At 51.8% G+C, this 25,818-nt stretch overlaps 2 protein-coding genes across 5 annotated transcripts in view; one reads left to right on the forward strand and one right to left on the reverse strand.

The window, feature by feature from the left end:
- The window catches only part of MIDEAS (mitotic deacetylase associated SANT domain protein), a 75,063-nt gene that overhangs the window by 37,227 nt on the left and 12,018 nt on the right, over nt 1–25,818 (reverse strand). Inside the window, exon 2 of one of the 4 annotated variants that reach the window (XM_077937787.1) lies at nt 8,452–24,004. The gene's annotated coding sequence lies outside the window, so the exon portion shown is untranslated. 4 annotated transcript variants of the gene reach the window in all.
- On the forward strand, nt 561–10,357 carry LOC144330366 (uncharacterized). The gene is made up of 2 exons (XM_077941393.1): nt 561–4,039; nt 4,669–10,357. The coding sequence occupies exon 2, from the start codon at nt 7,782–7,784 to the stop codon at nt 8,808–8,810; it is 1,029 nt and encodes a 342-aa protein (XP_077797519.1). The 5' UTR covers nt 561–4,039; nt 4,669–7,781; the 3' UTR covers nt 8,811–10,357.

Consider the following 25,818-nt stretch of genomic DNA (forward strand, 5'->3'; position numbering starts at 1 on the left):
GGCAGACCACCTGAGGTCAGGAATTTGAGACCAGCATGACCAACATGGAGAAACTCTGTCTCTACCAAAAATACAAAATTACCCGGGCATGGTGGCGCAGGCCTCTAATCCTAGCTACTCGGGAGGCTGAGGCAGGAGAATCATTTGAACCCGGCGCATGCCTGTAATCCCAGCTACTCGGGAGGCTGAGGCAGGAGAATTACTTGAACGCAGGAGGTGGAGGTTGCGGTGAGCCGAGATCGTGCCACTGCACTCCAGCCTGGGCAACAAGAGCAAAACTCCATCTCAAAAAATAAATAAATAAATAATGCCTTCGGCCAGGCATGGTGGCACACGCCTGTAATCCCAGCACTTTGGGATGCCAAGGTGGAGGGATCGTTTGAGGTCAGGAGTTCCAGACCAGCCTGGCCAACATGGTGAAACCCCATCTCTACTAAAAATACAAAAATTAGCTAGGCATGGTGGCGGGCGCCTGTAATCCCAGCTACTCGGGAGGCTGAGATAGGAGAATTGCTTGAACCCAAGAGGCAGAGGTTACAGTGAGCCAAGATGGTACCACTGCACTCCAGCCTGGGCAACAAGAGCAAAACTGTACCTCAAAAAATAAAGTATTGACTCTCCCCTGCTTGTCAGATAACCCAAGTCCCCATGGAGTCCAAGCTCCAGTCCCCTCTCCTGCTACCCTGAGGTCTGGGTCAAATCAGCTCTCTGCTTGGGTTCCCCATTCAGGACACTGAGCATCAGCCCCCAGCCACAGCCTCCCACATCTCCGCATGGTGCTCTCAGAGTGTTGCTTCTCCCAATAACTTAACTTCCTAAATAAAATCTGTTCATCGCACATCCCGAGTAGAGGAGACAGAGGTGCCCACTCACTCCAAAGATCATTTGTCCAAGGCTCATAAAACCAAGTCCTCAAAGGTAAAATGACCTGCCTAAGGACACATGGCTGACGACCTGGGTAGAGCTACAGTGAGGGCCTCCCAGGTGGATGTTCTCACACTTAGCATCCCTCAGACCTGGCATTGCCAGGTCCTTGACATTCGTCTGGGGGAGGGAAAGCAAGGAGTATAGTATGTGTGTCAAACCTACCAAGTCTTCATCAACCCATGATTCCTCGTCGGTCAGGGTTGGAAAGGGCCAAGACCCACCTGGTGCCTGGGGGTTAGATGGGTCAGTGTGTGGCAGAGTGGTATGAGAGTAAAGAACGGGGGAAATATGGCTCCCCAGTACATGCCAAGTGACCAGGAAGCACAAAAATTTGCCACCAGCAGAGGGGGGAGTCTCAGTGTGGCTGCCTGGGGCCTCCTAGAAGGGCTGCAAAGTGGGCACAGAGAGACACCCATTTGACTCCACAGCCATCACATCAGCCTCACGTCCTTCCTCAGGTCCTGGTCAAGATGCAAGACTTTTGCCAAAGGCTCACGCATTCTTTGCATTTCTCCAGTCTCTGAGCAGCTGCTGCAGGGCCTTTTCTCCTATGTTGATTTATTCTTTATTGTTCCTGAAATACACCCAGAGGCTTTTGGCACAGCATGCGGGCACAGCAGAGCATCCAGCCCAAGCCCCAAGTACACACCAACCAGGCTCTCTGGGACCTGGGCCAAGCCAGCTGGAATGATGGGCCCCAGGTCAGACCCAGCAGCCAAGAAGGGAGACCAAAGATCCCACCTAGCCCCAGTCTTTGATCCCCAGAACTGTTCTTAGTACCTCAGAGGCTGGGATACCTTTAGCGGGGAGGAGACACTTGGGAGGTCCCCAGGAAACCCACAACTAAGCTGAAACAAAGCCTTTCCCCTCCTCCTGTGCATGTGCCTGGCCAGGCAGTCCCCAGGTCCACAGCTGAGTCCTCCACAGAAGGGCCTCAGGGCTCAAGGCTGGGCTCCTGGCTGCCCTGTGAAGCACCTGGAGAGGGAGGCAGCAGGGAGGTCTTCTCCACCCTTCCCAGCCCAAAATATCTCCCGTATCAGCCAGTCTAATGGTGCCCGAATTCCTACTATCAGCACTTCATACCAAGGATCAAAGCATTGTTCCCTGTGCACAGGAAAATAGCTGGAGGAAGTGTGGGAGCTGCAAGGTAAAAGAAGTCAGGGGCAATGTGTGCTGGCTTCCCCAATCACCAGCCTCTGCAAGCCTGGGGATCCCTACTGGTGAATGGGCACAACAGTTTCATCTTCGTTATTGTGGGACACGACGAGGTAATACACAGATGAAGTGCCACCTGGCACAGGGTATGCACTCAATAAATGTGATTCCTGTCTCCCTTGCTGGGTAGGGGTGGTTCAGACATCGTTATCAGTCTTTAACACCTTGGAGGAAATGAATGGTCCGACTCTTCCAGTTCCACAGCTGGCTGAGAGCAGGGCTGGCCAGGCAGGGGCAGGACAGGGAGACTCAAAGTCCTAGCAACAGTGTGGGGCTCTGCAGGCACGCACAGCTTCTGGCCTACAGACCCAGGAGAGAGAGGTCTGGCGAGAAAGTCCAGAGGGCACCCAGCAGAGGCCTCCTTTAAACTCAGCTATGCCAGCAGGGCCTGCCTACAGGGATACAGGGGGATGAGGGTACTTCCCAGATAACACCGGCAGAGCTTCCAGGCCCACAAGGAGGAGCCGCCACCCTCCTTTGCTCACTCTAATGAAAGCAATAAAGGGGAAGGTGCAATGGCCAGAGGGAGGCTGAGGAAGGGCTGCAGGAAGTAGAAGAGACTCCAGTGTGGCAGAGACACAGGGCCTGCAAAAAGCAAGCAAGCCTGCTCAGACGCCACCACAGTAAATGTCCCACAAGTGGAAGTGCCTGCCTGGTTATTTTTGGCGCCTCTTCTGCCCAAAGCCAGCAAGGAAGGGCAGCTGCTAGCAACATGGAAGGGCTGTTTACACTCAAATGTGCAGGCACTGCAACAGGGACAGAAAGCACAACTAGCAGCCACCATGCAGACAGGCCCCTGCTCCCGTTTTTCCCCTCCCGACTGTCCCCTGTTGCGTGCTGCACAGCTGACAGAGTGTGGGTACTTCTGCTTTTACTCAGATCCAGCCTCCCAACCACAGGACTCACTCACGTACACGCAAACAAATAAATAACTATGGAGCCAGCTGAGGACTGAGCCACACCCAGGAGTCAAGACAGTATTCCTTTGGATTCTTCCTGCACTCAAGCTGCCCTCCCAGCTTCCAAACTGGGAGGAGCAGTGACCAGGCACGGGACACAGGAGCAGTCCCTTTCCACCCTCCCAAAGTGAAAGTGGAGACAGTCTTCGGAACCTCAAGCATCTCACCACCTCTCAAGGCTTCCCCATTTGAAAATGCAGGATTTGGACTAGATATACCAAATGGTTTCCCAGCTCTGGAATGACTCCCTGGAGGCCAGGACTATGACCCGAGGCCAGCTGCGGCCTCAGACAGAGGAAGGCCAGGTCGGGAGGAGGATCTGCGCCACAGCTCACGTGAAGTCTCGGGGTTGCAAGTTATCACTTAAGCCTGTTTCTGAGCTATGGGGGCCTTACCTACTAAAGAAATGGCAAGTTCTGGCAACAGTAAACTGGATAGGGGCCTCTGCCCAACTACTGGGAAAAGCGGGGGACCAAAATATCTCACCATTTTCCTTCTTGTCTGGATTCCAATCCCCCAGAGAAGCTGGGCAGCTTTAGAGAGAAGCCCCTTCTGGCTGGCTACAAGCCTACTGTAGCTCACTCTCTCCATCCAAGCTTAACTGGGATAAACCTTGCCCTGGGCTCCTCTCCCCACTCTCCTTCCTTCCCAGGACTCCTAGAGGAAGAAGCACTGCCTGGAAAAAATGCTCTCACCATGAGAGCTCCCTGCGGCTGGGAGAAAGGCAGAGGGAACAGGGAGCACCTTCCCTGGCTGGCCACAGCACGAGGCTGTGTTCCAGGAAGAGCAAGAGCAGCTGCCAGGGAAGCCTCAGCCCCAAGCCCCAGCTCTTCCCCACCAGCTCTTCCCCACCAGCCGAGAATGACAGCCAGCAACTGCAGCCCTCAGGGAGACCCCCAGCCCCACCCCAGCACAACTCCAGCTCTCCTCTGACAGTGGTAACTTTCTTCTTATATAATTCTTGGTGTTTCCTTCACCGTTGCACCTAATTTTAATGGGTAAAACAGCCAAATCAGTCTTTGGAGGAAAAACTCCCACCCTTGGCTCTAGCCAAACCTCCCCTGAGGTCACACTGCAAGGCTTCAGGTGAAGCAAACAGGGGACTTTTCTTCCTTGGCTGAGAAAGCAGCCTTCCTCCTGCCCACCCATGTGAGCAGCTCAGCCTGGGGCCTGGGCGGGTAGGTTCCGGAGAGCATAATCTGATCTCTGGGAAGCTGGGCCCTCAGCCCTCGGCTGCAGGGACACAGTCCCTCTCAAAGGCACACAGACACCGGGTCTGGGCCACATGTCTAGGGTGAAGTGGATCAAGCAGTTGTTCCCAGGGCACAATGAACTTCATTTATACAAGCTTCAGTGGCCTGGTAGATTGCTTTCCTACTATAAGCAGGATACCTTTCATTTTCTCTTCCTTGATAGGAGCCAAAGGCAAACACACCGGACCCAGTGGGAACTGGTGAAATGAGAGTTGCCATCTGTTGAATACCTAGTATGTGTCAGTCACTTTGCATGCATAATCCTGTCTAACCTTCACAGCCTATGAAGTACTATTATCATCCACATTTTACAGGTGAGGAAACTGAGGCCCAAGAAGTTAAGCAATGCTCAAAGCCACACTGCAAGAGGAGATGCTGGGGTATGAACTCAGGTCTGCCCAGGCCTCATTCCCATGTACCCACCAGACTTCCTTCAGTCACTGCCCAAGTGACTGTCCACACACCATCCAGGAGCAGCGTTCTGAGTGTAGAAGCCAAAGTCCGTGTGGACGAATTTTGCTTGAGGGCTCCAGAATCTGAACTGATGCTCCGACTATTGTTGCTCCCAAGCGTGTGACTGTGAGAGACCATGTCAGAGAGTGTGTGTGTGTGCTGAGGTGGAGAGAGGGTGATCTGGATTCCAAATTGCAGTTTCCAACATTAAAGTTATGCTGTAATGCTTCTGATTCATAAAATGAGCTCATAGTCTCACAGTATCCTGAATGTTGCTTCGAATGCAAATGCAGGTCCCTTAGTAAGAACCGGGGATTTCAGCATACTCCACCCTAGCCCCGGCCCAGCATGCAATTTTTCAGTCCCAGAATCAAGAGTTCTCATGTGCAGAAAGAAGCAATTCCTCCAACAAATTGCAGCCACTGGCTCTGCTTCCTGCCACCTGCAGTGAGTCAGGGAAGAATGGAGCCCCAGGCTGCTTCTGTACTGATGCATGCGTGCCTGCACACACACAGGAAGGGTACCAACCTGGGCTGGCCAAAGGAACTGCCCAGGCTAGCAGATCCCTAGGGAGATGGCTCCACAACTCTTTCACCCTGAGGTCCCCTTAGGGTCAGGATGACCGACACATGCACTCCACAAGGCCAGCTACAGGGCAGTGCCAGGAAACTGGGTTCACCAGCACCAGAATCACCCACGGTACAGTGACATTTTTGAAACCAGTGATGCAATGTGAGGGGGTTCCTGCAGCAGGGACTCACTGGGCCCAACACATGCCAAATACACCTTTTTTTTTTATGGAGATCTTTCACTAATTTGTTCAACTAACATGCACTAAAGCCAGGCGAGGTAGCTCAAGACTGTAATCCCAGCACTTTGGGAGGCCAAAGCTGGTGGATTTCTTGAGCCCAAGAGTTCAAGACCAGCCTGGTCAACATGGCAAAACCCTGTATCTACAAAAACACAATAATTAGCCAGGTGTGGTGATGTACACCTGTAGTCCCAGCTACTTGGGCGGCTGAGGTGGGAGGATTGCTTGATCCCAGGAGGCTGAGACTGCAGTGACCTGAGATCGCACTACTGCACTCCAGCCTGGGCAAAAGAGAAAGACCCTGTCTCTAACAACCAAAAAAACCAAAAACCAAAAAACAAAACAAAAAAACACTAAACACTAGATGCCAAGCATTGTGGGAACCGTTCCGAGCTCACACTAGAAGCAGAGGCTACCAAATACTGAAATGTGCTTTAAGCACTTTATGTATACTAATTCACAGAATCCTCACAGTAACTCTATGAGGGAGATACTGTATAGGGACTCTAGCTCGGAGTCTTTGTTTTTGACCACCACACTCCAGTATGTACACAAATAACTACATAAGGTGGAAATGAGTGTTCAGAAGATGGCTACAGCCTTCAGAAGTGGCATTTGAAACAGGACTAGAAGGATGAGCTGGAAACCCCCAGTCACTTTGTGGCCGTCCCCACCCCAGCATGAGCAAGGTTTTCTTCTGAGAGACCCAACTGCAAGAGAGGGGCTATCAAGGCCAAAGATTCCTGGACTGGGCCCATTCCCCGTCCCCTCTTCTATCAGAGGTCTTGACACCCCTGGGCAGCCTTTCTCTGGGGACTCTAGCCACAGGAGGTCCTCAGCTGAATCCATAACTGCATGTTGTCTTTTCTTTTGTTCCACTTATTGAGAACAGCAGCCCACAGGGTCAAACACTGGGGCTATTTTAAAATCCTACATGTAAAAATTAAATTCTCATCCCTATGGGCACTCCAGGGCGCTCTTTCCTGGGGTGGAGTGAGGAACTGACAGAGCCACGGGAGTGGGCGTTCTGCTGGCACTTGGAGAAGCCACATTGGCAATGGGTAGGCTGTTTCAGAGCAAGCTGGCAAGCTGTATGACCTGGGGGGATCCTCCAGGTTCTTCACCCCCTTGTCCCCCCGGGAGGTACACAGACCAGAGTAACCAGCCAGAGGCCAATCCAATTAGAGTGGAGACTGGACCAGGGCCATGCAACGAAATGGTGTATCACAGTAATTGAATGTTTACGCTCCTATTATTCACTGTCCAGAGCAGTTGGAGAAGGAGGAGCTACGAATTCTCAACCCAACCGGGGAAGGCTTCGCCTTTTCCCTGGCTCCTGAATTTCAGCCACTTCACACCCGAGGAAAGGGTGCATTTCTCTGATCCAAAAGGGGTGTGTGCCACACCTTCCATGGGAGGCTCCGGAGCAAGACAGGTGGTTTCTCCCCTCAGCCGAGGCCCCCTAGGGAGGACTGGCTTCTCAGTCCACCTTCAACAGGCCTTCAGTCTCAACCCTGAAGCTACAGGAACAAGAAGATCCCACACCACCAGGCCAGGATCCCCCTGCCAGGGCAAGCCAGACATCCCCTCCCCCAGCCGCAGCTGCCAAAAAGGATCCCCCGCATACGCGTGCCACCAGGGCCTCCGTGGCCAGCCTCTCTTCCCCCATCCCACCGCCCCCTGGGCGAGGCTCCACAGGCTGGCACACAGGTCCCACGTGGGATGGTGGAAACAGGAAGCAGGCACCGTAGTTGTGACCAACAAAGTTTTAAATGGGGCATATAACTTCCCCTTTCATCTTCTCACCAGCTCTCCCTGGAGGCTGGGCTGGGACGGACACCGGGCCTCCACTTTGGGTGGCAGGTACCTCCTCCATGTCGGCCCCCCTTGGGGCTGAAGCCTGAAGGCCCCAGGGCACATGAGGTCCCCCTTTCTCCCCTGGACCCTTACCCAGAGGCCTTGGGGGCAACCTGGCACACACGCTCCTGCATGTGCGACTTGGGAGGCGACGTGACCAGCTCCACCAAGCCGGCCATATGCAGGGCCCAGCCGAACCCCGGGTTTCGGCCCTGACGCCAGGCACCAGAGAACACAGCTCCCCGAGAGGCGCCTCGCGGGCTGGGCCGGCTGCAGCGGCGCGGGCGTGCGGGGGCGCACGGGAGGATGACAGGTCTGAGGTGCGCCCGCCTGCGCGAAGCGCTCCAGCCTAGGCCTCTGCTGACTGCATTTGCCCCAGTTCCCCGCCGCCCCTGCATCTCTGTCCCCCTAACTCCCGGCGTGGACGCCGCGTCCAAGCCCACTTTCCCGTGCACGCTGGCAGGGGAAGGGGCTCCCGCGCCAAGTTCCCTCAGCTGGCGAGCCCCTCGCCGCGCCTTCTGGGCCTGGGCTCCGTCACGTCAGCCGGTCCCCGCAGACACCACGTTTCTCTCGGGCGGAGGAGGAGCAGCCGGATTCCCGAGCCGCCGCGGGCCGCCGGGTGGGGAGGGCTTTCCTGGCGGGGCCGCGCCCGGGTGGGCGGGGGCCGCGCACAAGCTGCGTAGCTGCACAAACACCGCGGGGCTGCGCTGCACCCGCAGCTGCGGGCCGAGGGCGCGGGCCGCGGGGGAGGGGGCGGAGGGCTGCAGGCGGCCCCCGCACAGCCACACGCGCCCGCTCCACCGCCGCCCAGGCCGCAGAAGTTCGAGCACAGCGGCCCCAGCGGCCCCCGCTCCGGGCCGTGCCTGCAGAGCTGCAACCCGCCGTGCGAGCAGCCACAGCTCGCGCGCCGCCTGGGGTCCCCTCGCCGGCCCCGCCGCGTGCAGGCCTCGGCCGCCGGCCGAGCAGCCCCACTTACCCAGCTCCTGCCCGGGCTCCGGGCTCCGGACTCCGGCCTCGACTGTCCCCCTTCCGCCGCGGGCCGCCGCCTTCGGTCGCCTCCGGGACTCCAGCAGCCTGCACGCACTCCCGATTTTAAAAACAAACAGGCGCCGTCGCCTCCCCGCGGCGCTCGTGGGGCTTCCGCCAGCCCGCGCCTCCCGGAGGCTGGGAAGTTTGCTGGCAGGGCTCGGGCGGGACGCGCGGGCTGTCACCCCCCACTCGCGATGCAGGAGCCTCGGCGCGCCCCGCACCCGTGCTGTCTGCCTCGCAAGCGCTCTCCCTCCCTCCGTGTCACCCCCAGTCCTGCGATGCAGTGTCAGGATTGCACGGCTCTGACTCATCGGTTGAGCTCACAGCTTGAAAAAAAAAAAAGAGAGAGAGAGGGCGAGAGGCAACAGCGAAGGAGGAGGACTCTGGCGTGCTACAAAGGATTGCACAACTCGAGGCTGGGAGCGCGGAGCGCCCAGCGGCCGGCCGGCGCGCGCGGCACCGCGGCGAGCAGGAACCAGCTCTACCACTTCATCAGCACAACTGTCTCGGGGCGGCCTCAGCCAGCAGGCCCGGCGCCGCCCACTTCCTGCGACCAAATAAGGCCGGGGAAGGCGTCTTTAAACCTCAGGCGGCGGCCGGGGCTGGGGATTTCCAGCAGACCTCACCTCCACTCACGAGTCGGTCGCCGTCCCCACCCCCCGCCCAGGCTGGCGCCCCCGATGGCTTTGCTGGAACCCACGGGCCACGCTGCTAGTTCCTTTCACACCAAGGTCAGGAGGAGACGGTGACGAAATGTTTGGAAACCCATCGAGCCTGCCAGGAAAGTGTGTGTGTGATGTTGGGGAAGGCACAAGTCGCTTTCTTCCACAAAGAAACTCTCTCTGGTTTTGGATACGGTAAATCATGCACAATCCTCTCCAAGGCACTTTATTAACAGACTCCCCGGGTTTCACTTTCTGGCTCAACAGCGTCCTGGTGCGTGTAAAGGTTATTGAGATTGGCCTCAGTCCCTAGAAAGGACCCACCATCTCCATCACTTAGGTGAGGAAAATCTCCTGGATTTAATTCTAGCAACTCAGGCCAGACTTGAGCGGCTTTTCACTCCATACTCACATTTTCCCCTGCCTTCCCTAAATATCCCCCTGATCAATTCTCAGGTCCAAGCCTTGATGCCTCCTTGCCTGACCGGTGGGAAGATGGGAAACATTTTTGCAGCTCAAGAGGTTGGTTCTGGCCCCCACATTCAATGGGGCTTTAGGGCCAGGGGAAAATTCAGGGGTGTGTGTCCTATTCTTCCTTCCAAGTTTTTTGGTGATGGTGCAGTGGTGGTGGTGGTGGCTGTTTTTCAAGGAGATGGGTCAGGAGATTTTCCTTTGAAAGAAAAACCACCCAAGAATACAGTGTGTCCTGGCAGCCACTTTTCAAAACCCTGTGGCTAGACTTGAGAACCAGGTGCATCCCTCACTTTCTCAGGGAGAAGAGGAGGGAGGGGCAGCAGAATATGATTCTCACACACTCACTGAGCCTACAGGGCCAGGGTGGGGTGTGGAGGGCACAGGCAAAACTTGGATCTTCTGCCCAGAAACCCTGCCAAACCTGCACTTGCTCCTAAGGGAGCATGGCTTTCCTGTCCTCTTCCACCTCTTCGCTGGCTGGAGTACCTGCGTACACGTACACCTGGAAGTCACACCTCCCCAAGAGGAAAAGGGCTTATTTGCACCATGTTATGACAGATATGTCAAAATAAGGAATGCTTAAAACAACCTTATCTACAAAATACAGATAATTATGCCACAGGACTGGACCAGAGCACCTCTTGAAATCCCTTCCAGTTCAAGATCCATGATTCTGTGATTAGAGTAAGTGAATAAAGGAGCTAGGGAAACCACCTTCTACAAAAAAAAAAAAAAAAAAAAAAAAAAAAAGGCCCGGGCTCCCCAGTTTGGCATCTGTGATGACAGTACTGTTCCTGGCAGCTCTCAGAGCACTTCTCCATACAGTCTCCTGAAGAGCACTGCATGTGAGAGTTTTATCCCTCTCAATCTATGGATAAGAATACTGAGGTTCAGAGAGGTTAACTGAATTGTACCAGGTCACAGAGCAAGGCAAGCATCTGTGACCTCTCTGCTCCTCCCCCAGAGGAAGGCAGTGAGCAATTGAGGAACTGCAGTGCTCAGGCATGCAGACCCCCAAGCAGAGGCTAGACTCTCAGGGCTCCTAGCAAAGGATCAGGGTAGAGCCTTTTTACTTTTTTCATTTGCCTGATTTCTTCCCTCCCATTGACAACACATCCAAGTGAGAGAAGCAAAAGCAAAGCCATTTGGCCTCCAGTGCCCACTGCTGCCAAGTTCCTCTGCAGACCTGCGGCCATCCTGACCTCCCCTGAGAGCCCAGCCCCTGCAGCTGGCCTTAGGCAAGCCCAGAGTGAGCCCCTGAGAGCTAGTGCAGACCAGCCCAGGGATGTTCCCAACCAACCAGAAAACCCGGCTGGGAAGCACATTCCTAGAAGAGCCTGCCACCATGGAGCCAGGGCCCGGTCTCCAGGGAACAAGTGGGAGCCACTCCAAAGGAGTGGCCCAGGAAGCAGCACACGGAGTTGAGGCAGGTGGCAGGGGAAACAGAGAAGTCAGTGGCCCTGAAGGAGCCTTGCTCACCTTGGAGCAGCACTGCCCTTCACTACAGCTAAACTTCCAAATTCAGGCCACCTAAGAAAGGAGGAGAGAGAAGAAAAGGGGCACACACGTGTGCAGGGGAGGAGGGCTCAAGACTATACCAAATAGCCCCCGCTTGGCAGGAAAAGTCTACCTTGAAAAGGCGGGCAGATGAGGCTATGTAAAGAAAGCTGCAGCGCTTCTGGGAAAGCCCTGGAGGTCAGTTTTGCTGCAGATATGACGGTGCAGAATCACTGACGTGTGAAGTGAAAGTTTTGGTTTTAGAAGCTCCAGTCCCTGCTACAAGTCTCTGGGGCAACCAAGAAGGGTGACCTTTCAGGGAGACAGGGAGGTGTTCCAGAGACCTTATGCAGAGAGTGGGATTTTCTCCACCCTCAACCCTCTTTACAAACTGCAGGAAAAAGGAGTACAGAGCTCTAGTTACCAGGAAGTGTGTCTGACAAGAAAGAAACACTCCAGGAAATAAAGCACCCTAGACAGAATCCTAAACTCTGATTCCCAATGAAGGTAGAATATGGCATTTGAGAGGCTTCCTGGGGCAACATCAGCTCTCTGGACTCCACTCAGAGCGGTCTGTCACTGCCCTGTGTTTCATCAACAGTATCTAGACCATTAAAATCTTCCAAGGGTGAGGCCAGGCACAGTGGGTCACACCTGTAATCCCAGAACTTTAGGAGGCTGAGGCAGGAGGATTGCTTGAGCACAGGAGTTTGAGACCAGCCTAGGTAACGTGGCAAAACCCAGTCTCTACAAAAAAAAATACAAAAATTAGCCAGGTGTGGTGGCGCATGCCTGTGGTCCCAGCTACTCAAGAGGCTGAGGTAGGAGGATTGCTTGAGCCCATGAGGTCAAGGCTGCAGTGAGCTGTGTTCATGCCACCACACTCCATCCTGGGTGACAGGGCGAGACTTTGTCTCAAGAAAAAGGAAAATCTTCCAAGGGTAAATTTTATGGTGTGTGAAGTATATCTCAATAAAGCTGTCACGAAGTTGGGGGAAGCTTCCAAGGAAGCCAGGTTCTCACCTCCCAGCCACCTTCCTCCAATAACATTCTGCAGCCATCATCACTATTTAAAAGAGAAGTGTCTTTCTCCCCAGGCTCCATACCTGCATTCCTGTCCTTTGCCCACTATTCCTCCTCCAACGAGGCCAGCACACATGGTGTGTTTAAGTAAACAACCAACCTTTACCAGAGCCTGGGATATCGGGAATGCAAATATTGTTGAGGGCATCCCAAGTCCACGATGCCAGCCAGGTCCCTATGTCCCTTATGTTCTTGTGTCTTTATTGTCGTCTCCCTCTACAGAACTAAAGTATGACCTCCAGGACCTCATTACCTACAATTACAACAGAAAAAAAAAGAAGGGCGTAGAAAACACAGGGAACTTAGGAAAACTGTCACTGACCTTCCCTGAGCCTCACTTTTTAGGCCCATAACAGATGCACCATTTAAGTGTTCGTTGCATGAACAACAAAAGGATGCCCACCTTCCAGGGGCTTGAGAGGATCAAAAAGACAAAAAACTGCTTTATAACTCGATCATGCTATGTACACATAAGAGGCTACGATTATTATTTTTACTGTTTTACCCTGTATCTCCTCCCCAACCTAGCTTATCCCTTGTTAAGAACCTAGTTCCAGCCCCAGCGTGGTGGCTCACACCTGTAATCCTAGCACTTTGGGAGGCCAAAGCGGGCGGATCATCTGAATCCAGGAGTTCAAGACCAGCCTGGCCAACATGGTAAAACCCTGTCTCCACCAAAAATACAAAAATTAGCCGAGTGTGGGCCCGGCGCAGAGGCTCATGCCTATAATCCCAGCACTTTGCGAGGCCGAGGCGGGCGGATCACAAGATCAGGAGATCGAGACCATCCTGGCTAACACGGTAAAACCCTATCTCTACTAAAAAATACAAAAAATTAGCCAGGCGTGGTGGCGGGCACCTGTAGTCCCAGCTACTCAGGAGGCTGAGGCAGGAGAATGGCGTGAACCCGGGAGGCGGAGTTTGCAGTGAGCCAAGATCGAGCCACTGCACTCCAGCCTGGGCAATAGAGCAAGATTCCATCTCAAAAAAAACAAAAACAAAAAACTTAGCCAGGTGTGGTGACACACGTCTGTAGTCCCAGCTACTCGGGAGGCTGAGGCATGAGAATTGCTTGAACCCAGGTGGTGGAGGTTGCAGTGAGCCCAGATCACACCACTGTACTCTAGCCTGGGCGACAGAGGGAGACTCTGTCTCCAAAAAAAAAAAAAAACAAACCCAGTTATTTTGCCTGCAAAGACCCCATGGGCCTCAGGTAACCCTCTCATGGGCTCTGCCTCGAGAGACTTTTTCCAGCATTGACTCAATGTCTCATCTGGGGTGTCCTCCAAGGCTTCTCTCCCAGCCCGTTCTTTGTGTCCTTTCCACCACACTTTTCCACAGGGTTGTCCTCCCAGCCTAAGTAGGGACACCCCTCCAACAGCTGTGTCTTCTCAGCCCTTTTTGCCAGGTCTTTTCTGAGCAAACCGGGAGCTCACAACCACCCCAGTCATGAAATTAAGCCACTGTGTGCTGAGACGTCTCTGCACCGTCTTCTCTTTTACCCTTGGAAAAAACGCCAGGGGACCCTCCTCCTCCGCTCACATTGACTTCACCTGTTCTGGGGCAGGGCCATGCTTGCCACACCAGCCCACAGCTGTCTGTGTCCCTGGCCCTCCCACCTGCCCCCTCCCCAGCCTCCCTGCCCTGCAGGCCCGGGCCAGGTTCTGAGTGCCTTTGTCTGGCCTGAGAGGGAGCCTCTGTACGTGTCCCCAGTTGCTGCTGTCACTCTGCGAGAGACGTCTGGCCGGGTGTAGGGAGAAGGACAAAACAGGTGTGGCTGCCAGGGAGGGCAGGCCAGCAGAGCCACAGGACAGAAACGCCCTTTCTTCACAGACTGAGAGCTGCCAACTTCTCAAAGGCCTCCCTTCAGCACAGTTCCATGCCCTGTGCAGAACTAGTCCCAGACAGACTTCCTCACTGGCTGTTCACTGGAGCTCGGCTTCCCTGTGTTATGGCAATGGGCCAGGAGGAACAGGAACTCCAGAGACCCAATGTGTGCAACAGGGCATGCTTTAAAGCATTGATTTTAAGTGAAAACAAATACTGATACATCATGGGCTACAATCCAACATTCATGCTCATGGGGGTGTACAGGTTAAGAGCACAGGCTGAGACCTGAGTCCTAATCTTGGCTCACACTAGCTTGATGACCTTGAGCGAGTTACTCAACCACTCATCTACAAAATCGGAATGATAGTAAGAGCTTACTTAAACAGTGTCTGGCACACACTAAGTCTTTTATAAGTGTTGGCCATCATTTTTTCTCATCTGTTTCATTGCTTCTAGTTTTGCACACTTTGCCATCCACACTGCCATCAGAGCGATCACACCTCTCTTCAGTAGCTCCCATCATCTACTGCATAAAGCTGAGACTGTTAGCTAGACTGTTAGGCACCTTTCCCACACGATCTGGCTCTGCCCCACTTCCCAGCCTCAGCCCACACGGCTAAACAACCTGACGTTCTCCAAGATGCCTGCATTCTCACCCTCATATCTTCACACGTGCTCCTTCTCTTGCCACCTTGATCCCCATGTTACCCCATACCCAGATCTCCCACCAGACTTGACCTTAATGGCAGCTCTTCCAGGAAGCCTTCATTGACTCCTCTGAGCAGCGGAAGGCCACTGGAGTGTATACTGTTGGAGCCCTCCCAGATCTACTTTGTAAAGTTGGTGCAATGTCCCCCAGGTGCTCTGAGTGTTGGCTTTCAAGGACTCACAGCTACCCCCTTCTCAAAAGGGGCCTTTGGTGGGACCAGTTCCATAGTGGTGCAATTCATGCTCCAGCTGCAACACACACTCTTCCCCGGTTCTACCCTGCTTCCCTTCCTCCCTTCCTCCAGAGACCATTTCTTAAATAAATCCCATGCACCCAAACCTCTGTCTTTGCTCCTAAAGACCAGACAGTCACTCTGTTCCCTAAATTCCCATGGCATCCTCTGTTTATCTTTACTCCATCACCTACACATTGTTCTACACCTGCTTATTGCAGCATATCTGGAATCAGAGTGCCATCTACTAGGATGGGAGCTCCTGAAGGGCACAGCCTAGATCTTCCTCACTTTGGTATCCCTGGTATCTACACAGCATCTGCACATGGTGGGTGCTCAGTGAATGCTTGCATGAATTAAACAGTATATGTGACTATTTAAAGCAAGCAATACAATGTAACAGATTGTTGTTACTTTTATTACTATTCTATTTCATTGATTCTAAGATACACATTTCCTCCATTTTAACATCTCTGAAATCAGGATGCATCTTGCAATTGATAGCCTGTATAGTTTAATTAGCAGCACTTCCTCTTCCTTTTTTTTTTTTTTGAGACAGAGTCTAGCTCTGTCACCCAGGCTGGAGTGCAGTGGCGCAATCTTGGCTCACTGCAAGCTCCACCTCCTGGGTTCACGCTATTCTCCTGACTCAGCCTACTGAGTAGCTGGGACTACAGGCACCCACCACCATGCCCGGCTAAGTTTTTTGTATTTTTTGTAGAGACAGGGTTTCACCATGTTAGCCAGGATGGTCTCGATCTCCTGATCTCATGATCCGCCTGTCTCAGCCTCCCAAAGTGCTGGGATTACAGGCGTGAGCCACCGCACCCGGCCTTTTTATTTTATTTTATTTTATTTTTTGAGAAGGAGTCTCACTCTGTTGCCCAAGCTGGAGTGCAGTGTTGTGATCTCGGCTCACTGCAACCTCCACCTCTTGGGTTCACTGCAACCTCTACCTCCTGCCTCAGCCTCCCGAGTAGCTGGGATTACAGGCCCTCACCACCAGATTCAGTTAATTTTTATATTTTTAGTAGAGACGGGATTTCGTCATGTTGGCTAGGTTGGTCTCGAACTCCTCACCTCAAGTGATCCGCTGGCCTCAGCCTCCCAAAGTGCTGGGATTACAAGTGTGAGCCACCATTCCCGGCCTCTTTCTTAGCTGTATATAAAATAACACTACATCTTCTAATCAATGGCTTCTTAGGTTCAGTGGTGTATGGCATTATTATTATCAACAACTATTGAGGCTCAGTCTCCTGAATTCTGAGGCCAGCACTGCAAAGCCCACAGAGCTATGATGCCCATTATCTGAGCTCAGTAGCTGTTGAGCAAACAAGCTGTCATAGGGGCTGGGCGCGGTGGCTCATGCCTGTAATCCCAGCGTTTTGGGAGGCTGAGGCAGGAGGATTGCGCTTGATGCCAGGAGTCTGAGACCAGCCTGCACAACACGGCAAGACCTGTCTCAAAAAAAAAAAAAAATTAGCCAGGCGTGGTGGTATGCATTTGTAGTCCCAGCTACTTGGGAGGCTGAGGTGGGAGGATCGCTTGAGCCCAAGAGTTTGAGGCTGCAGTGAGCTATGATTGCACCACTGCACTCCAGCCTGAGCAACAGAAGGAAACTGTGTCTTAAGCGGGGAGAAAAAAAAAAAGGCTCTCATAAAATAACCTACAATTTCGCAGAGTTAAGAAGGATCCCTGTGTCCAGACACCTCTGGAAACTCCCATGAAAGTAGGCCCATGTAATGTGGAACAAGCTCCACACTGTAAGTCATGAGAGAAAAGTTCTAAGCCTAGTTCTTCCTCTAATTTTCTGGATGACCTACACAGGATTTTTCTCACATCTGTGGAGCAGCTACTAAATGCTTGACATTGGCCTGGCACAGTGGCTCATGCCTGTAATCCCAGCACTCTGGGAGGCCAAGGTGGGTGGATTGCTTGAGTTCAGGAGTTCAAGACCAGCTTGGGCCACATGGTGAAACCCCCATCTCCACAAAAAATACAAAAATTAGCCAGGCACGGTGGTGTGTGCCTGTAGTCCCAGCTACTTGGGGGGCTGAGGTGGAAAGATCGCTTGAGCTCGGGAGGCAGAGGTAGCAGTGAGCCAAGATCATACCGCTGAACTCAGCACTCTGGCCTGGGCGACAGAGAGAGACCCTGTCTCAAAAAAATTAAAAAATAAAAAATACATGCTTGATATGATATGAGCCTACTGAGTCCACCCCAGCACCCTGGAAGGAAGCCATTTTCCCCATTTTATACATAAGGAAGCTGGGGTTCAAGAAGGTTAAACAGCTCTGCCAAGGTCATACAGATGGCATTCGACCTCTGGACCCTCTGAAGCCTTCTCTCTGCTACATGAGGATACCTCTCTGGGTCTGTGTTTCCCAATAAGAAGTTTAATAAAATGAGAGATTACAGACTGGAGCCTCATGGGCCCTTCTCCCTCACAGATGTGTTTTATTTGACTCACATATTATGTTTTATTTTAAATGAATTTATTGCCAACTTTTTTTGTCTTTTGAGACAGTCTTACTTTGTTGCTCACTACAACCTCCACCTCCCGGGTTCAAGCGATTCTCCTGCCTCAGTCTCCTGAGTAGCTGGGACTACAGGTGTGCACCACCACACCTGGCTAATTTTTTGTATTATTAGTAGAGATGGGGTTTCACCATGTTGGCCAGGCTGGTCTCGAACTCCTGACCTCAGGTGATCTGCCAGTCTCAGCTCCCAAAGTTTGGGGATTACAGGCGTGAGCCACAGCGCCCAGCCTATTGCCTAGGCTATATATATATATATATATATATATATATATATATATATATTTTTTTTTTTAAATCAGAAAACAAAAACAAACTAAAAATCAGAACTTCTGCCTTGTCGTGGAAAAAAAATTGGAAACCTCCTTCTTGAAGGTGGAGCTGAGTAGCACTGCTAGGGAGGGGTGCTTAGGTGGGATGGACTTTCTAATTTTCCAAAGATCCTACCCCTTCCTAGGCCACGAGTCACTGTCTTTTATCATCACATTCTGCCAGCCTCTGTCATTTCATCCCCTCTGTTCCCTGCTGGCCTCTGAGTGCATAACCCCTGGGCCAGATGCATTCCAGTGCTCCCTCCAGCTCTAACAGCCTGTGGTTCCTCCCAGGGTCTCCCTTGCATCTACCTCCTGCCCTGTGGCCTCCATCACAAGGGCTTCCAGGGTCTGTCCCTCTCACTGCCTCCCCAGAGTCACTGAGGTGGTGAGCTGGGCTGGTGTGGAGATGAGTGAGACAAGGTGAGGGGTGGGGCCAGTGAGGAAGACAGGACTTGCAGTTTCCCAACAGGAAAGTGGTTCAAGGAGATAAATGAGGCGGGAGGCTCCGCAGTCACAGGACATGAGCAGGGCTTGACACATGAGGAAACACATCAGTAAATCATCAAGAGGAAAAACCTACATCAGCAGCAATTTAGGATATGCAAATTAGAATATCATTAAGGCCCCATTATGGCCCACCCCAATATGAAAATAAGTAAATAAATAAACCAGGAAAGCTGCTGTCGGCAGGGCAGCTGCATATACGTTGCTGTGCTACCATAAACAGTTTAAATCTTTCTAGAATGTGATTTGGCATTGTGTTGCAAAAAGGTTTTTGTTTTGTTTTGTTTTGTTTTTTGAGACGGAGTCTCGCTCTGTTGCCCAGGCTGGAGTGCAGTGGTGCAATCTTGGGCTCACTGCAACCTCTGCCTCCTGGGTTCAAGCAATTCTCCTGCCTCAGCCTCCCGAGTAGCTGGGATTACAGGCACGCACCACCAAGCCCGGCTAATTTTTGTATTTTTAGTAGAGACGGGGTTTCGCCATATTGGCCAGGCTGGTCTCAAACTCCTGACCTGGTGATCTGCCCGCCTCAGCCTCCCAAAGGGCTGGGATTACATGTGTGAGCCACCATGCCCGGCTGGGTTTTTTTTTTTTTTTTTAAATGTTTGTGGATATATGGTAGGTGTATGTATTTAGTGTTGCAAGAGTTTAAAACACTGACCAGGTAATTATGGTTGGCCGACTATATCCCATAAAAACAATCTAAAATGTCACCACAAGGAAGTTTTTACAAAAGATGCTCCATAGCACCTGTATATAGAGCCCATCAGATTATGGTACGGTAAGGAAGAGCAACAGAACAAAATGTGAAAGGATGGACAAAGGGAAACTATCTGATGAAACCATTTGGTGAAGTCATGTTAAGTGACAAAATCAGCACCAAAAAATATGTCAGGTGAACTTATAAGCTGTGTTAAAACCTCAAAGGAACATTAGAAGCAATCAGAAGAGAATTCTAAATAGGTGTCATGTTTATTCTGTTAAGTTGATAGAGATTATTTATATAACAATAACGATGATGGTGATGATGATGATGATGATGGTGATGATGGTGATGATGGTGATGATGATGATGACGATGTAAGGGCCACTGAACAAGATTTCCTCATCATAAACATACCAGAGGGCAGGTAGGCCCAGGCCCCTGCCTTGATGAGGCAAGAAGAAGGAATGTAAACTGGGAGAGGAGTGATTGTGACGGGGCGGGGATGGTGTGGGGGAGTGCCTCCAGAGTATCCCTTATCTGGAGAGCTTTGAAACACCTCTCACCAAAGAAAGAAAATTACACAAATAAACCCACACCAATTAACCTCCAGCGTCCTGGGTGCTAACTCTGCTGCATTTGGGCTCTCAATTTCACTAATACCTTATTTCAGCAACTTCTGAGGTAACACCAGGGCTCTTTGTGGGCTAGCCTAGGTACCCAACCACCATTTATAGCATTGTTTCTATGGAAATGTGTTTCAAGCTTCAAAAAACCGAGCTGCTAACAACCCTGGGGCACACACACACACGTGGTCTCTAAATTAGGGAACTGAGAGGAACAGTTATTGCTGGGGCCTGGGCTCGAGAAGGCAGCTTGTTCCTTAGACACTTTGGCACTTAATATTCACATGACCAGCAATGATCAGAACCAGGCTCAGTGCCACTGTAGGGCATGAAGATGGGGCAGGGGCATCTAGGAATAAACACGATATTCTAGAAAAGCACAGAGACAGTCCCCACCTCCACCTCCAAACACACTCACACAGCCATCATTTCTCATGGAACACACGAAGCTGGCCTGAGTACCCCTAATGAGCATCTAGGCATGCCCTGAGCCCATACTCTCCATTTTCTCTCTGACCCTGGCACACCTCCAGTCACAGGGTCCTACTTCAATCTGATCACAGAACAAAAAACTCCAGTCTTTGACAGTTCTGGAATTTGGTTTTAGCAGATATAAGCTGGAGATAACCAGGGCCCCAGCTGGGTCTGGACGTCCCTCCACACGCATTCTGTCGGGTGGAGCTTTAGCAGGCTCCAACTTGCAAACTCAAGGTATACCGTGGGCTCTCCAGCTGCCACCCACCTGGGGACTCTGCACAACACCAAGGAGTCTCGCTGTCCTGCCCCGATCACATTCCTGGGCTGGTCACAGCGAGGGGATGATCATGGGCCCTACAAATAGACACTCCACACGTTAAGAAAATAAGGCTCCCCCCTCAGAAGAAAAGGCTACTACACACAAGGGGAGTGGTGGGTGAGAAGGCCATTCACCAGGTGTCCAGAGGTTCTGAGATGCCACAGAGATATGAGAAGGTGCGCAGAAGACAGTCAGCTGCTCAGCCCCACGCCCACACCTGCAGCTGCGTGTCCCAGCAGATCTCATGGCAAGATGTGGGGTCAGGGGGCCCTGCCTGCTAGGTCAGATGTGAACTGGATGGATGTGGCTAGCACTAAAGAGCAACTAAATTCCACATTTCAATTAATATGTGCAACAATGTAAGTGCGCAAGACACGACCTCACTAGGGCGCCACCAGGGTTAGAAAAGGCTGCAGGAGGTCAATTAGCAAAGCACACCCTCCCTGCTGCCAGGTGGAACTGCGGAAGAGAGACTCAGCTTCCTCCTGCTGTGGCAGGGGCCTGCAGTATGAGGCAGCCCAGAGGTGAGTGGGCGGGTGGCTCAAAGTCTCACGTGCTCACTGGGCTGGTTCCGTGAAAATGCAGGTGTGAAAATCGTCTGGGGCCCTGAGCCGGCTGGGGGCTGGATGCAGAGTCCACGCTGTGAACCCGAGTTACTCAGCCAGTCTATGAAGTCAGGCCCATCTGAATCTTCCAGGCCCTGCATGCAGTGCCAGTAGCTGATAAGACAGAGCTGTTTGGTCTTCCTGGTAGTAACAGATGGGCGTCCCTCCCCCTGGCCTCCTTTCCACCCAAATCCAAAGTCTTTGAAGTGAAGGCCTTGTCTTATTAAAAAAAAAAAAAAAAAAAAAAAAAGATGCTGTATAAATTATTAAAGCAATTTCAAACACACACATGCCCTACCCATAACCTCTTTGCCTAAATCCAGTTATCCGCATTATGTCAATTTTTACTATGGGCAGTGTAATCAGTTTTTACACACTTATCATGCAATTCTGTGTTTTACTTTTTTCATCTAAATTAATCAACATTTTCCCAAGAATCAACATTATCTTCATATTATTATAACTGTGACACAATACTCACCGAGTCTGGGTATCATGAATTATACAGCCACATGAAACACTGAGGCTATTGACAGTTTTGTTTGTTTGTTTGTTTTTTCTATTTTAAGCAATGTTGCTATAAATATCTTTGTTCGGTGTGCAGGAAGGTATGAGACTAAAAAAATAATAATAAATAAATATATTTGTACTTTTCCTGTTTAGAATAAATAAATTCTTTATTCTTTATTCTTAAATTCTCAAGAGCAATACTAATAGATCAAAGGAAATTATTTGTATATAATGTATATAACATTTTATTACAGCTTCAAGTTCTAGTGTGTGTGTGGGTATGTGTATATATATACACATATACATATATATATATATATTTTTTTTTTTTTTTTTGAGACGGAGTCTTGCTCTGTCACCCAGGCTGGAGTGCAATGGTGCCATCTTGGCTCACTGCTACCTCCGCCTCCCAGTTCAAGTGATTCTCCTGCCTCAGCCTCCTGAGCACTCCAGCCTGGGCAACAGTGCAAGACTCCGTCTCAAAAAAAAAAAAAAAAAAAAAAAAAAGAGAGGCCAGGCACGGTGGCTCACGCCTGTAATCCCAGCACTTTGGGAGGCTGAGGCAGGCAGATCACCTGAGGTCAGGAGTTCGAGACCAGCCTGGCCAACATGGTGAAACCCTGTCTCTACTAAAATACAAAAATTAGCCAAGCGTGGTGGCAGGCACCCATAATCCCAGCTACTCAGGAAGCTGAAGCAGGACAATCACTTGAACCTGGGAGGCAGAGGCTGCAGTGAGCTGATATCACACCACTGCACTCCAGCCTGGGTGACAGGGTGAGACTCCATCTCAAAAAAAAAAGAAAAGAAAAGAAAATCCAACTAATCAGCCATGGTGAGAAAGCCGCTCCTCCACAGGTCTCTCTCCACAGTGGCACTCTCTGAGTGGCACACAGACCTGGGATAATGACAGGAAGCTTCTGAGTGATAACCCTGGGTCCCACTATGAGGCACCATAAAGACACCGCCTGCCAGGCTCCACTCACAGGAATTTTGGAACAGGAAAGGTCCCCCTGTAGTCTAATCCCCTCATTTCATAGACAAATGGAGACTGCAACCCCTGCTTTGGGGCTCCCACTGCACCCTGCAATCACTGTCAGGAGGATGTGTTCTTCCTCGCAGGAACAGGAAGAGCCACAGCCTGTCCTGACTGCCTCATGACCAGGTGGGACAGGACTTTCATTTTAAAGAGCCCCAGTCTCTGCTACCATGGTCTGCGGACTTGCTTTCCCCAGCTCTGTCTCTGTGCGAAGCCGACAGTGCTGAGCCTGAGAAACGAAAGGGTCCTCTAAGGGCAGCTAGCATTAATATTTATCCTTCTTCGAGGAGGGCCAGTAGGAAGAGATGCCTCTGCCACCTCTAAACCAGCTCCTCACCACAGACGTCTCCTCAGAGTGTCCCCTCAAAGGCTTCTTCAAGGTGAGTGGGGCCCCGGTACAGGTTTTATACCCTCAAATCCCCTGCTTACTCTCACCAGGGTCTTGCTGACAGGCCCAAGCAAACAGCAGAGTCACCAAGGTGGCAGCTCCACCAGCAGGCGCTAAGGGAGACTGGGGATGTCATGTAGACAGCCAGGTCACCAAGCACACAGTCCGCCAGACACAGGCCACGTCTTGGGCCTGCCCGATGCTCCCTCACAGCCCCTCAGGCGGCCCTCCTCGTCCCTGTCACAGGGCACCTACTGTGTGCCAGCCACAGATCCAAGGTGGTGGGGAGCCAGGCACTCCTACAACTGACCCCAGCATCCTGCAGGGTGGAAGTTCAATTGCAGAAATGCCACGGTGGCAACTCAGGAAGGCAGGATGGAGCAGGTGACTCCTGGCTGGCCCTGTGGGCATCTGCCAAGAGGAAAAGGCCAGAGAGGGTATTTCAGGTGGAAGAGACAACAATAAGCAAAGGCCAAGAGCATATAACAAGAGGAGAGAAGTGCATCCAGGAGCAGCGAGAGGCCGGCTGGAACAAAAAGGGCCGTGCTAGGGAAGGGGTAGTGGTAAGAAAAATGCCAGAGAGGTGGGCCAGGGCTCAAACAAGGGTACATGTGCCATTCTGAGGAGTGTGGGGCTCCTTCTGCAGAACTTGGGCAGTTCTCAAAGATTAAGAGGGGGTGACATGACCAAAGCTGTGTTTTAGTAAAATAATTCAGGTTCTGTAAGACTTATTTTCCACTTTAATGCTGCTTTTAGCACAATTTCATTTCATCTGGACAAAAATGGGCAAATTCAGTGTAAACTAGGCCAGAACCAACACTGGCCAGGAACTAACTAGGAAGGCCCCTGCTCCCTCCCTCGGGGGGCCAACCTGGCCATGCATTGCTTACCCAGCCTCAGGATCAGGAATCACTTCCAGTCCAGAGCCCAGCTCATGACACTCGCTGCTTCCTGGGGGCGGCAGCTTCCCGCTTTCCCAGGAAGTCCTGGAACACTGGCATCAAAGAGCCAGTAAGTTCAAAACTGCATTTTTCTTTTTAAAGAAAATTAATTCCTTTGTCTAAGATTAATGGAACTGAGTGACCAAGACTTCAGTCAAGGCGCCCTTGCTTCAAAGAGTTATACCCAGAAGATCTGAGGGCAAGACGGGAGCTGGAGCTCACCTTATCTGACACCTCTTGTTTTTTCTGGATGAGGAAACGGGGCAGGATGTGACAGGTGATGCTGGCAGCCTCAGGCAAACAAAGCTCTAGCTCCTTTAGCACTCTCAGAAAGGAGATAGGGTAGAACATCTCAACTAGGTGACATCTTCAGAACTAGAGAGATCACCTGGGCAGCTTAGACACCGGGAGCCTCGATTGTTCCACAAACCAAGCCTGAAACCAGAACTCCAACTTCTAGTCTGAAAAGCAAAGTGACACCTTGCAAACACCTGTGGCCCCGAGAGTCTCACCCAACCTTGGGGAAGAAGCAGAATTCACGCTGTAACTGCCTGTTACAGAGTGCCAAGCCTCGGCCTCTGTCCTCGAAAGGCAGCACCGAAGTTTTCCAAGTGGAATCAAATGTGCAGGGAGGATCCAGATGCTGCAATGATCTCCCTTTTCCACTGGAATAGTTCAGATTCCAGAGGAGAATTCCAATTACTAATGAAACACTCAGATCTTCTGGGCATATAACATTCCTAAAGCTTGGCAGGAGGCTAAGAATTCAGAGAGATGTCCAAACAGATTAAGCTCAAGATGTGGATGTTGGTCAGGTATGGTGGCTCACGCCTGTCATCCCAACATTTTGGGAGGCCAAGGTGGGAAGCTGGCTTGAGCCCGGTAGTTCAAGACCAGCTCGGGCAACACGGCAAAACCCCATCTCTATTTAAATTTTAAAAAAAAAAAAGAAAAGATGTGGATGCTTTCAGGGGCCCAAGGCGGATGCCCTGTCTCCTCTTCCCACATCCAGAACGGCCCCATCATCCCAGTTTGAAGGCTAGAATGGGCTCCAGGCTCTATGGGAGACACCTATCCACCGGGCATATGTACCCTTCCCCTGGTTTCAGGCACCTGTGGTCGTGAGTCCTGAGAGGAGGCAGAGTTCCACTCTCTGCTGGGGAGGCTGCAGCCTCCAGAGCCTTGCTCTTCAGAACCATAACAGCAAGAACATGACCTAAGTAGGGCCAACCACACGCTCAGCCGAGGCTTCGCGTCTGGAATGAGTGGCACAAAAAAGTGAGGAGAGTTCAGTACTCATTCTGGAGGGGGTGGCAGCATCTAGGTCCGCTGGCAGCAGTGATGCCAGGTCAGCAGCATCGTCACCGTGGCTTTGGTTCCAGCCACCCAACTTCCCACGAGTCCTGATCAATTTCTGAGCTTCGTTCTCCAGCCTTCTCGGACATTCAGTGAGCTACCAGATAGCCTTCCAATACATTTCTTTTCTCCTCAATTTAGCTACAGTCAGCTTCTGCTGTGGGCAGACCTAAGACTTGAGCTATGCCAGCATCTCCTTCTACCTGCACACGGGCTCCTCTGGCCCATGGCCCGGACCTGCCTGCCCCTTTCTGCACCCCTATCAGCGGTGCTCCACTGCCCTACCACTTTCAGTCCTCAGAGCAAATGGTGTCGTGTTGTGCCTCCAGGCCTCGTCTGAGCTGCTCCCTGTACCTAGAATGCCCTGACTCCCTTTGCCACCTGGTGGATGCCTACTTGCTTCTCAGCACTCAGCTCAAACAGCTTGTCCAGGACGCCTCTCATTCATTAATTCCATAGCATTCACCAGGCACAAGTACCATGCAAGGCACTGGGGTTGTCCTAAACCTTT

The sequence above is a fragment of the Macaca mulatta genome, chromosome 7 (assembly GCF_049350105.2).
Source record: "Macaca mulatta isolate MMU2019108-1 chromosome 7, T2T-MMU8v2.0, whole genome shotgun sequence".
NCBI classification, from domain to species: Eukaryota; Metazoa; Chordata; class Mammalia; order Primates; family Cercopithecidae; genus Macaca; species Macaca mulatta.

What these genes read in the sequence shown, in the direction of transcription:
- LOC144330366 (XM_077941393.1), top strand. Translation starts at nt 7,782, where the DNA reads ATGACAGGTCTGAGGTGCGCCCGCCTGCGCGAAGCGCTCCAGCCTAGG.